The following is a 13,416-nucleotide window of genomic DNA, read 5'->3' on the forward strand; positions in this document are numbered from 1 at the left end:
AAGTATTCAACCCCTTTGTTATGTCAAGCCTAAATACAGTTGAAGTCGGAAGTTTACATACACTTCGGTTGGAGTCATTAACTCGTTTTTCAACCACTCCACAAATTTCTTGTTAACAAACTATAGTTTTGGCAAGTCAGTTAGGACATCTACTTTGTGCATGACACAAGTCATTTTTCCAACAATTGTTTACAGACAGACTATTTCACTTATAATTCACTGTATCACAATACCAGTGGGTCAGAAGTTTACATACACTAAGTTGACTGCCTTTAAACAGATTGGAAAATTCCAGAAAAGGATGTCATGGCTTTAGAAGCTTCTGATAGGCTAATTGACATAATTTGTATTTCAAGGCCTACCTTCAAACTCAGTGCCTCTTTGCTCGACATCATGGGAAAATCAAAAGAAATCAGCCAAGACCTCAGAAAAAAATTGTCGACCTCCACAAGTCTGGTTCATCCTTGGGAGCAATTTCTAAATGCCTGAAGGTACCACGTTCATCTGTACAAACCACGACCACACAGCCGTCATTACATTTACATTACATTTAAGTCATTTAGCAGACGCTCTTATCCAGAGCGACTTACAAATTGGTGCATTCACCTTATGACATCCAGTGGAACAGCCACTTTACAATAGTGCATCTAAATCTTTTAAGGGGGGTGAGAAGGATTACTTTATCCTATCCTAGGTATTCCTTAAAGAGGTGGGGTTTCAGGTGTCTCCGGAAGGTGGTGATTGACTCCGCTGTCCTGGCGTCGTGAGGGAGTTTGTTCCACCATTGGGGGGCCAGAGCAGCGAACAGTTTTGACTGGGCTGAGCGAGAACTGTACTTCCTCAGTGGTAGGGAGGCGAGCAGGCCAGAGGTGGATGAACGCAGTGCCCTTGTTTGGGTGTAGGGCCTGATCAGAGCCTGGAGGTACTGAGGTGCCGTTCCCCTCACAGCTCCGTAGGCAAGCACCATGGTCTTGTAGCGGATGCGAGCTTCAACTGGAAGCCAGTGGAGAGAGCGGAGGAGCGGGGTGACGTGAGAGAACTTGGGAAGGTTGAACACCAGACGGGCTGCGGCGTTCTGGATGAGTTGTAGGGGTTTAATGGCACAGGCAGGGAGCCCAGCCAACAGCGAGTTGCAGTAATCCAGACGGGAGATGACAAGTGCCTGGATTAGGACCTGCGCCGCTTCCTGTGTGAGGCAGGGTCGTACTCTGCGGATTTTGTAGAGCATGAACCTACAGGAACGGGCCACCGCCTTGATGTTATTTGAGAACGACAGGGTGTTGTCCAGGATCACGCCAAGGTTCTTAGCGCTCTGGGAGGAGGACACAATGGAGTTGTCAACCGTGATGGCGAGATCATGGAACGGGCAGTCCTTCCCCGGGAGGAAGAGCAGCTCCGTCTTGCCGAGGTTCAGCTTGAGGTGGTGATCCGTCATCCACACTGATATGTCTGCCAGACATGCAGAGATGCGATTCGCCACCTGGTCATCAGAAGGGGGAAAGGAGAAGATTAATTGTGTGTCGTCTGCATAGCAATGATAGGAGAGACCATGTGAGGTTATGACAGAGCCAAGTGACTTGGTGTATAGCGAGAATAGGAGAGGGCCTAGAACAGAGCCCTGGGGGACACCAGTGGTGAGAGCACGTGGTGAGGAGACAGATTCTCGCCACGCCACCTGGTAGGAGCGACCTGTCAGGTAGGACGCAATCCAAGCGTGGGCCGCGCCGGAGATGACCAACTCGGAGAGGGTGGAGAGGAGGATCTGATGGTTCACAGTATCGAAGGCAGCCGATAGGTCTAGAAGGATGAGAGCAGAGGAGAGAGAGTTAGCTTTAGCAGTGCGGAGCGCCTCCGTGATACAGAGAAGAGCAGTCTCAGTTGAATGACTAGTCTTGAAACCTGACTGATTTGGATCAAGAAGGTCATTCTGAGAGAGATAGCGGGAGAGCTGGCCAAGGACGGCACGTTCAAGAGTTTGAGAGAAAAGAAAGGAGGGATACTGGTCTGTAGTTGTTGACATCGGAGGGATCGAGTGTAGGTTTTTTCAGAAGGGGTGCAACTCTTGCTCTCTTGAAGACGGAAGGGACGTAGCCAGCGGTCAGGGATGAGTTGATGAGCGAGGTGAGGTAAGGGTGAAGGTCTCCGGAAATGGTCTGGAGAAGAGAGGAGGGGATAGGGTCAAGCGGGCAGGTTGTTGGGCGGCCGGCCGTCACAAGACGCGAGATTTCATCTGGAGAGAGAGGGGAGAAAGAGGTCAGAGCACAGGGTAGGGCAGTGTGAGCAGAACCAGCGGTGTCGTTTGACTTAGCAAACGAGGATCGGATGTCGTCGACCTTCTTTTCAAAATGGTTGACGAAGTCATCTGCAGAGAGGGAGGGGGGGGGGAGGATTCAGGAGGGAGGAGAAGGTGGCAAAGAGCTTCCTAGGGTTAGAGGCAGATGCTTGGAATATTAGAGTGGTAGAAAGTGGCTTTAGCAGCAGAGAGAGAAGAGGAAAATGTAGAGAGGAGGGAGTGAAAGGATGCCAGGTCCGCAGGGAGGCGAGTTTTCCTCCATTTCCGCTCGGCTGCCCGGAGCCCTGTTCTGTGAGCTCGCAATGAGTCGTTGAGCCACGGAGCGGGAGGGGAGGACCGAGCCGGCCTGGAGGATAGGGGACATAGAGAGTCGAAGGATGCAGAAAGGGAGGAGAGGAGGGTTGAGGAGGCAGAATCAGGAGATAGGTTGGAGAAGGTTTGAGCAGAGGGAAGAGATGATAGGATGGAAGAGGAGAGAGTAGCGGGGAGAGAGAGCGAAGGTTGGGACGGCGCGATACCATCCGAGTAGGGGCAGTGTGGGAAGTGTTGGATGAGAGCGAGAGGGAAAAGGATACAAGGTAGTGGTCGGAGACTTGGAGGGGAGTTGCAATGAGGTTAGTGGAAGAACAGCATCTAGTAAAGATGAGGTCGAGCGTATTGCCTGCCTTGTGAGTAGGGGGAAGGTGAGAGGGTGAGGTCAAAGAGGAGAGGAGTGGAAAGAAGGAGGCAGAGAGGAATGAGTCAAAGGTAGACGTGGGGAGGTTAAAGTCGCCCAGAACTGTGAGAGGTGAGCCGTCCTCAGGAAAGGAGCTCTCCGAGGGAACCTGGAGGGCGATAAATGATAAGGATGTTAAGCTTGAATGGGCTGGTAACTGTGACAGCATGGAATTCAAAGGAGGCGATAGACAGATGGGTAAGGGAGAAAGAGAGAATGACCACTTGGGAGAGATGAGGATCCCGGTGCCACCACCCCGCTGACCAGAAGCTCTCGGGGTGTGCGAGAACACGTGGGCGGACGAAGAGAGAGCAGTAGGAGTAGCAGTGTTATCTGTGGTGATCCATGTTTCCGTCAGTGCCAAGAAGTCGAGGGACTGGAGGGAGGCATAGGCTGAGATGAACTCTGCCTTGTTGGCTGCAGATCGGCAGTTCCAGAGGCTACCGGAGCCCTGTTCTGTGAGCTCGCAATGAGTCGTTGAGCCACGGAGCGGGAGGGGAGGACCGAGCCGGCCTGGAGGATAGGGGACATAGAGAGTCGAAGGATGCAGAAAGGGAGGAGAGGAGGGTTGAGGAGGCAGAATCAGGAGATAGGTTGGAGAAGGTTTGAGCAGAGGGAAGAGATGATAGGATGGAAGAGGAGAGAGTAGCGGGGGAGAGAGAGCGAAGGTTGGGACGGCGCGATACCATCCGAGTAGGGGCAGTGTGGGAAGTGTTGGATGAGAGCGAGAGGGAAAAGGATACAAGGTAGTGGTCGGAGACTTGGAGGGGAGTTGCAATGAGGTTAGTGGAAGAACAGCATCTAGTAAAGATGAGGTCGAGCGTATTGCCTGCCTTGTGAGTAGGGGGGGAAGGTGAGAGGGTGAGGTCAAAAGAGGAGAGGAGTGGAAAGAAGGAGGCAGAGAGGAATGAGTCAAAGGTAGACGTGGGGAGGTTAAAGTCGCCCAGAACTGTGAGAGGTGAGCCGTCCTCAGGAAAGGAGCTCTCCGAGGGAACCTGGAGGGCGATAAATGATAAGGATGTTAAGCTTGAATGGGCTGGTAACTGTGACAGCATGGAATTCAAAGGAGGCGATAGACAGATGGGTAAGGGGAGAAAGAGAGAATGACCACTTGGGAGAGATGAGGATCCCGGTGCCACCACCCCGCTGACCAGAAGCTCTCGGGGTGTGCGAGAACACGTGGGCGGACGAAGAGAGAGCAGTAGGAGTAGCAGTGTTATCTGTGGTGATCCATGTTTCCGTCAGTGCCAAGAAGTCGAGGGACTGGAGGGAGGCATAGGCTGAGATGAACTCTGCCTTGTTGGCTGCAGATCGGCAGTTCCAGAGGCTACCGGAGACCTGGAACTCCACGTGGGTCGTGCGCGCTGGGACCACCAGATTAGGGTGGCCGCGGCCACGCGGTGTGGAGCGTTTGTATGGTCTGTGCAGAGAGGAGAGAACAGGGATAGACAGACACATAGTTGACAGGCTACAGAAGAGGCTACGCTAATGCAAAGGAGATTGGAATGACAAGTGGACTACACGTCTCGAATGTTCAGAAAGTTAAGCTTACGTAGCAAGAATCTTATTGACTAAAATGATTAAAATGATACAGTACTGCTGAAGTAGGCTAGCTGGCAGTGGCTGCGTTGTTGACTTTGTAGGCTAGCTGGCAGTGGCTGCGTTGTTGACACTACACTAATCAAGTCGTTCCGTTGAGTGTAATAGTTTCTACAGTGCTGCTATTCGGGGGCTAGCTGGCTAGCTAGCAGTGTTGATTACGTTGCGTTAAAAGAACGACAATAGCTGGCTAGCTAACCTAGAAAATCGCTCTAGACTACACAATTATCTTTGATACAAAGACGGCTATGTAGCTAGCTACGATCAAACAAATCAAACCGTTGTACTGTAATGAAATGAAATGAAAATGTGATACTACCTGTGGAGCGAAGCGGAATGCGACCGGGTTGTTGAGTGCGGAAGTTCTATTCGGTAGACGTTGGCTAGCTGTTGGCTAGCTAGCAGTGTCTCCTACGTTAAGGACGACAAATAGCTGGCTAGCTAACCTCGATAAATTAAGATAATCACTCTAAAACTACACACTCTAAACTACACAATTATCTTGGATACGAAGACAGCAAAAACAACTATGTAGCTAGCTAACACTACACTAATCAAGTCGTTCAGTTGAGTGTAATAGTTTCTACAGTGCTGCTATTCGGTAGACGGTGGACGTTTGCTAGCTGGCTAGCTGCTGGGCAGATAGCAGTGTAGACTACGTTAGGACGACGAAATACGATAATTACGCAATTATCTTTGATACAATAACGGCTATGTAGCTAGCTAAGAAGAAATTGCTAAGATTAGACAAATCAAACCGTTGTACTATAATGAAATGTAATGAAAAGTTATACTACCTGCGGACCGAAGTGCGGATGCGACCGCTCGCTCCAACCCGGAAGGAGACGTGTTCTGTCTCCTAGAGATGAACGTACTTCGGTGGGGAAATTGCAAATCAATCCCAAAACAACAGCAAAGGATCTTGTGAAGATGCTGGAGGAAACAGGTACAAAGTATCTATATCCACAGTAAAACGAGTCCTATATCGACATAACCTGAAAGGCCGCTCAGCAAGGAAGAAACCACTGCTCCAAAACCGCCATAAAAAAAACAGACTAGGTTTGCAACTGCACATGGGGACAAAGATTGTACTTTTTGTCCTCAGGCCTGATGAAACAAAAATATAACTTTTTGGCCATAATGACCATCGTTATGTTTGGAGGAAAAAGGGGGAGGCTTGCAAGCCGAATAACACCATCCCAACCGTGAAGCACGGTATAAATATGTACAAACAGTGTATTCCTAAAGACTTTAACATAACAAGGATCTACTATTTACAAAAATCACACATGGAAAACATTTAGAAAAAACAGGCACTCGCTCATCATGCTACTTCCCTCCGCCGCCCTCCTCCTCCTCTCATTCACTCTGGGGCTCTGGTGGCAGCATCATGTTGTGGGGTGCTTTGCTGCAGGAGGGACTGGTGCACTTCACAAAATAGATGGCATCATGAGGAAGGAAAATTATGTAGATATATTGAAGCAACATCTCAAGACATCAGTCAGGAAGTTAAAGCTTGGTCACAAATGGGTCTTCCAAATGGACAATGACCCCAAGCATACTTCAACGTTGTGGCAAAATGGCTTAAGGACAACACAGTCAAGGTATTAGAGTGGCCATCACAAAGCCCTGACCTCCATCCTCTAGAAAACTTGTGGGCAGAACTGAAAAAGCGTTTGCGAGCAAGGAGTCCTACAAACCTGACTCAGTTACACCATCTGTCAGGAGGCATGGGCCAAAATTCACCCAACTTATTGTGGGAAGCTTGTGGAAGGCTTCCTGAAATGTTTGACCCAAGTTAAACAATTTAAAGGCAATGCTCCCAAATACTAATTGAGTGTATGTAAACTTCTGACCCACTGGGAATGTGATGAAATAAATAAAAGCTGAAATAAATCACTCTCTACTATTATTCTGACATTTCACATTCTTAAAATAGTGGTTACCCTAACTGACCTAAGACCTAAGAATTCCTACTAGGATTAAATGTCAGGAATTGTGACAAACTGAGTTTAAATGTATTTGGCTAAGGTGTATGTAAACCTCTGACTTCAACTGTGAGTTCAAGAGTAAACAGTCGCTTAACAAGTCACATAATACCTTGATTTTTTTAATGGCCAGCTCATCTCTGTACTCCACACATACAGAAAATTGTAAGGTCCTTCAGCCGTGCAGTGAATTTCAAACACAGATTCAACCACAAATAGTGGGGAGGTTTTCCAATGCCTCACAAAGAAGAGCAGCTATTGACAGATGGGTAAAAAAAACATTTTTTTAAAGTAGACGTTGAATATCCCTTTGAGCATGAGGAAGTTATTAATTACACTTTGGATGGTGTATCAATACACCCAGTCACTACAAAGATACATGCGTCCTTCCTAACTCAGTTGCCGTAGAGGGAGGATACCTCTCGGGAATTTCACCATGAAGCCAATGGTGACTTTATAACAGTTACAGAGTTTAATGGCTGTGATAAGAAAAACCAGAGGATGGATCAACAACATTGTAGTTACTCCACAATACTAACCTAATAGACAGAGTGAGAAGATGGAAGCCTGTACAGAATCCAAATATTCCATAACATGCATCCTGTTTGCAACAAAGCATTAAAGTAATACTGCATAATACAAACTGTTGTGTTTGGGGCAAATCCAATACAGTACATTATTGAGTACCACTCGCCATATTTTCAAGCATTGTGGTGGCTGCATCATGTTATGGGTATGCTTGTAATCGTGAAGGACCGGGGAGTTTCAGGATAAAAATAAACGGAATAGAGCTAAGCACAGGCAAAGTCCTAGAGGAAAACCTGGTTCAGTCTGCTTTCCACCAGACAACTTTCTGCAGGACAATGACCTAAAACAAGGCTAAATCTACACTGGCATTACTTACCAAGAAGACAATGAATGTTCCTGAGTGGAAAATGAATGTTCCTACTTGAAAGTCTATGGCAAGCCCTGAATTTGACAGAGTTTGAAGTATTTTGAAAAGAATAATTGGCAAATGTTGCACAGTCCAGGTGTGAAAAGCTCTGAAAGACTTACCCAGAAACACTCACAGCTGTAATCTTTGCCAAAGGTGCTTCTACAAAGCATTGACTCGGGGGTGTGAATACTTATGTAAATTACATTTCTGTACTTCATTTTTAATACATTTAGCAAAAATGTCACTTTTTTGTCACTGTCATTATGGGTTATTGTGTGTAGATGGGTGAGATTTTTTTGTGCATTATAATTAAAAATAACACATTTACATAAGTATTCAGACCCATTGCTAGGAGACTTGAAATTGTGCTCAGGTGGATCCTGTTTCCATTGATCATCCTTGACATGTTTCCACAACTTGATTGGAGTCCACCTCGTCAAATCAATTGATTGGACATGATTTGGAAAGGCACACACCTGTCTATGTAAGGTCCCACAGTTGACGGTGCATGTCAGAGCAAAAACCAAGCCATGAGGTCAAAGGAATTGTTGGTAGACAAGATTGCTTCCAGGCACAGATCTGGGGAAGGGTACCAAAACATTTCTGCAGCATTGAAGTTCCCCAAGAACACAGTGGCCTCCATCGTTCTTAAATAGAAGAAGTTTGGAACCACCAAGACCCTTCATAGAGCTGGCCGCCAGGGCAAACTGAGCAATCAGGGGAGAAGAGCCTTGGTCAGGGAGGTGACCAAGAACCTGATGGTCACTCTGACAGAGCTCCAGAGTTCCTCTGTGGAGATGGGAGAACATTACAGAAGGATACCATCTCTGCAGCACTCCACCAATCAGGCCTTTATGGTAGACTGGCCAGAGCTTATCTTCAGTAAAAAGGCACATGACAGCCTGCTTGGAGTTTGCCAAAAGGCACCGAAAAGGACTCTCAGACCACGAGAAACAAGAGTCTCTGGTCTGATGAAACCAAGAGTAAACTCTTTGGCCTAAATGCCAAGCGTCACATATGGAGGAAACCTGGAACCGTCCCTACGGTGAAGCATGGTGGTGTCAGCATCGTGCTGTGGGGAAATATGAACAGAGCGAAGTACAGAGAGATCCTAGATGAAAACCTGATCGAAAGCACTCAGGACTGAGGCAAAGGTAAACCTTCCAACAGGACAACGACCCTAAGCACACAGCCAAGACAACACAGGAGTGCCTTTGGGACAAGTCTCTGAATGTCCTTGAGGGGCCCAGCCAGAGCCCGGACTTCAACCTGATCGAACATCTTTGAAGAGACCTGAAAGAGACCTGAAAATAGCTTTGCAGTGACGCTCCCCATCCAACCTGACAGAGCTTGCGAAGATCTGCAGAGAAGAATGGGAGAAATTCCCCAAATACAGGTGTGCCAAGCTTGTAGCGTCATACCCAAGACTTGAGGCTATAATCGCTGCCAAAGGTGCTTCAACCAAGTACTGAGTAAAGGGTCTGAATACTTATGTAAAGGGAATATTTCTGTTACTTATTTTTTATTTGCAAAAAAATTACAAACCTGTTTTGCCTTTGTCATTATGGGGTATTGTGTGTAGATTGATGAGGGGAAAAAACAATTGAATCAATTTTAGAATAAGGCTGTAACGTTTTAGAAAATGTGGAAAATGTCAAAAGTTCTGAATACTTTCCTAATGCACTGTATGTGTCCCCCTAACCCGCACCCAAAACCGGGTCCGTATCCTATTCCCAATCCTACCCCTTAAACATAAAACCTTACCCTAAACCGTATTCGTATCCTCTACCCAATTCCTCCCTCTTTTTATCTGACCTGTTTCATCTGGTCCTTTATTTAAATATTAATTGGATTGATGCACTTGATTTTATGATCTTTCGTACAGCACTTTATTTAATGTAGGCCTACTTTTAATGTAAGATTTCCCTGAAAGGCATCTGCCAAATATAATGTATTATTATGATGATGAGGCAGAGTAGATTATATGGTGATGGTTGGTGTGATGGTGTCTGTAAAAATAGTGACAACCTTAGTTTGATACTGGTGTTTTATAGTCAGATAATGATCGTGCCTTAATTAATGTTTACTTGACATGGAGTAGTAAAGATGTGTGTACTGTAATGTTGAACCTTTTCCTAAGTATTCTAAAATTTAATTTTATCAAAGCGAGGGCACCAGATTTACAGAAAAGGTCAAGTGTTACCATAGTGACAAAAGTTATTCTACTTGTCACATATCATTCTGTGCAATAAAAGTACTATACTTCATGTTATGTGAGTATGTGTGACCATTTTGTTAAATACAACGTTAACTAGATGTCGGCTGCCTTGGCTATTTTTGTATCATTGCAGGGACTGAATTTCCCTTATCTCTCTAGTAGTCCGTCGGTTTCGACGATGACGACTCGTGGATGTCATTTCTGTTGTGGGCTCTTGAGTTGCTCAGGAGTCAGTTTTGAAGAGCAGACTGAAGCATGAGGGACAGACGTGCTTTTGGTGGTGTCGTGAGCGTGGTTGTGCGAGTATGACGCTTTTCTCTGGCTGCAGATAGTTGTTTCTGTCCCGCTCAAAGTTGTCTACCTCGGTGAGCGTTTGAGTGCCAGATGGATCGGGTAGAGGAAATGTCTGTGAGTTGGCTGGGCTGGATATTGCAGAACTTGAGGTTGTGTTTTTGGTAGCCTCAATTCTGGTGCTGTTCGCTTTCTGCAGTATCTCCAGGTTGGAGACCTTGACTTGCCACCGGATACCCATAATTGATCTCAGAGATTGTGTATGGAATATTTCCAACTGTTTGAAGTGGCGACTGTACAGGGTTCAAGTTTCACAGCCATACAACAGAGTTATGATGACTACCACATTGTAGATGTTCACTTTTGTGGAAAGAGTGATGGTGTTATCCTGTTCCTCAGCCTTCCCAATGACTGGCTTGCTTTCTGAATTCTGCTAGTTATTTATTGGTCAAGTGAGCCGTCCTTGGAGATGGTGCTCCCCAGATATGTGAAGTGGGCTACATTCTGGAGCTCGGTTCCACTTAGGTGGATGCTGGAGACCACTGAGTTGGACAGGGCGATGGTTGATGATTCCAGTTTTTTCCCAAGCTTTATCAAAGTTGTCTGATAAATACTGGAGGTCTGCCTCTGTGTGTGCAAGTAGGGCACAGTCATCAGCATAGAGGGTTCTTGTGGTTTGGTCTTTGCTCTGAGTCAGAACCTTCAATGCTGCAGACATTTTTTGAGCACCCTTGCCCAGATCTGTGCCTCGACACAATCCTGTTTCTGAGCTTTATGGAGAATTTCTTCGACCTCATGGCTTTTTTTTTGTTCTGACATGCCCTGTCAACTGTGGGACCTTATATAGACAGATGTGTGCCTTTCCCAATCATGTCCGAGCAATTGAATTTACCACAGGTGGACTCAAATTAAGTTGTAGAAACATCTCATGGATGATCAATGGAAACAGGATGCCACTGAGCTCAATTTTGAGTGCCATAGCAAATGGTCTGAATACTTATGTAAATAAGGTATTTCTGTTTTTGTTTTTTATAAATGTGCAAACATTTCTAGAAATCTGTTTTGGCTTCGTCATCATGGCGTAGTGTGTATAGACTGATGAGGACTTTTATTTATTTAATCCATTTAAAATAAGGCTGTAAAATAACTAAATGTGGAGAAAGGAAAGGGGTCTGAATACTTTTTGAATGCACTGCACATGGCTCCTCCTTTTGCTACACAGAGTTGCTTGGGGTTAGCCAGCGGCAGTAGCTGAAAGCATAAAGTAGCAAGCAACAAGCAGGCAGGCGGCAATCACTAACTACCACTACACTACGGCACTAGACGCATCACACACATGCAAAGTACTTATGTGAGTGTTTGTATTTAATTTCAACAAAATGGTCAAAGTTAACAATGTGTTGACTGACTTGGTTATTTTTGTATCATTGCAGGGACTGAGTTTCCATTATACTTAATATGGCAATTTTTTATAATAAACTCCACTGGCTCCATATTGTTGGGTACTTGAATCACAGTGTTTAGAGATGGGCTTGACTGTGGTTAATATTTTGTAATATCATGTCATGTTTCTGTGTCTACAATAAAGAGTTTATTTTATATAACCTTTATTTGCTCTTCTGTACAATTTGTGTTTACAGTCTGCGGTCCATGAGGACCTGCTGATGCCCAGTGTTGCTGACGGGAGAGACTGGACCTCTGAAGCGGCGTGTCACAAAACCTGGCCCCTGATCAGGATCCTGGATCAGGAGCCGTCGCTCTTCCTCCCCGAGTCAGAACCAGAACCGAACCGCGAGGGACAGAGACTCCACCACCACACAGAACACAACCAGTGGACAGGTGGACTGAACAACCTCAGTCCTGGTGGTCATCAGAGAGACGGAGGCTCCAGTCAGGGATCCAGTCTGCAGCCCCGACCCTTCTCTTCACAGTCTCAGTGCAAGGATGAAGCAGGGCCTGGGGCTGATAGAGATAGACCCTCCTGTTCCTATGATAAAAACACCACAGTATCCATGATGAACAGAGCAGGTCACCCTGGGCTTCAGTCTTCACAGAGAGTGGTGGGAGACCCCCCTGGTGGTAGTCTATCAGCAAGTTTGTCTTCTCCTTCAGGGTCTTGTCTATTGCCTAGTGACTGGGTTCATAGAAATCCTGGACCTGGGTCTAGCCTTCCTCAGTTACCTCATGGTTACCCCACCAATACAGACCGGGTCAGGATGGGCATTCACCACGAGAAGTATTTAGCCTATAACATAGCACACAATCCCAGCAACACCCAAACAATGGCAAGTGGTCAAGGAGGGAGCTCAAAAACTCCTGCTTCTACCTCCTCTGGTGTCATTGGGTCACAACGTGGGAGGCCGAATATTAGGACTGACTGCGACAAGCCGTACAGCTGCGCCACATGTGGGAAGCACTTTACTAGGGCAAACTATTTGAAGGAGCATCAGACCGTTCACACCAAGGAGAGGCCTTTCAAGTGCAAACTATGTTACAAGAGCTTCCCCTTCCGGAGTAACCTCATCAGACATAGGAGTGTCCACAATGGGGAGAAATCGTAGCAGTGTGGCTTGAGATGTACACAGGGGATGTCAGGAAACCATTCTTTAGCTGACATGGTTATATTGTGAAGTGTCTTGGGGTAAGAGGGTAATTAACCACATACCCCTTATTAACCCTTTGTTAACTTGTCATTTGAAACAGGCTTGCGTAAATACATGTTTTTAGAGGACCATAAACCTAGGCTAAAACAAGAACAGTTGAAAATGTACCTTGCTGAGGTGATGATGGAATAAAGTTGTTCTATAACTTTCTACTCTATTCTTGTTAACACTGTTCTTTCTAAACAAATTGCTCACAGCTTGAAAGATACTGATCATAGCAGATTTGACATGTATTATAAGAACAAAGAACAGCGTACCTTTTTAATTTAGCCACACCCTTTGAGCTTTGACGGCAACCAATGAGATCCTTTCTTTTCAGTGTTAAACGGAAGTGGTGTGTCTTGATTTGTCTAGTTCTCCGTGGGCTTTTCTTATTTGGGCAAAAGTCCGTCCTTTGCAGTAGTGTAGGGTATATGCAGTTATACACCTATACCCACTTGTTTTTCAGTGTGCATTGACTCCCTGTTTATATGGTGGGATGTTGGCTGTGTTACTTTAAATCAAGGTAAGACATGCCTCATATGACAAAACGTCCATGTTTCAAACAATTAGGGGATAGGAAAATAGGAACAGTACTGTTCGTAATCAGATACGTCATCAGAGCGCGCAACAGAACATTGTACTGTCTACACTCGGTTCGTTGTTTATGTTAAAACATTTTAATTAAACAAATTTTAACCAGAACTAAAGTTTTGTTGCTAAGGATTCCACG

The 13,416-nt window shown here is 45.8% G+C and overlaps 1 protein-coding gene across 2 annotated transcripts in view; it reads left to right on the forward strand.

The window, feature by feature from the left end:
- Window positions 1-13,416, forward strand: part of LOC115137415 (zinc finger protein 69 homolog) — a 48,754-nt gene that overhangs the window by 17,056 nt on the left and 18,282 nt on the right. Inside the window, exon 7 of one of the 2 annotated variants that reach the window (XM_065024815.1) lies at window positions 11,682-12,494. In XM_065024815.1, coding sequence (XP_064880887.1) covers window positions 11,682-12,494 — 813 coding nt within the window. Of the gene's footprint in view, window positions 1-11,681; window positions 12,855-13,416 lie in introns of those variants that run through there. The other variant, XM_029673734.2, reaches the window with a different exon arrangement.

Source organism: Oncorhynchus nerka, linkage group LG11 (assembly GCF_034236695.1).
Source record: "Oncorhynchus nerka isolate Pitt River linkage group LG11, Oner_Uvic_2.0, whole genome shotgun sequence".
Taxonomy (NCBI): Eukaryota; Metazoa; Chordata; class Actinopteri; order Salmoniformes; family Salmonidae; genus Oncorhynchus; species Oncorhynchus nerka.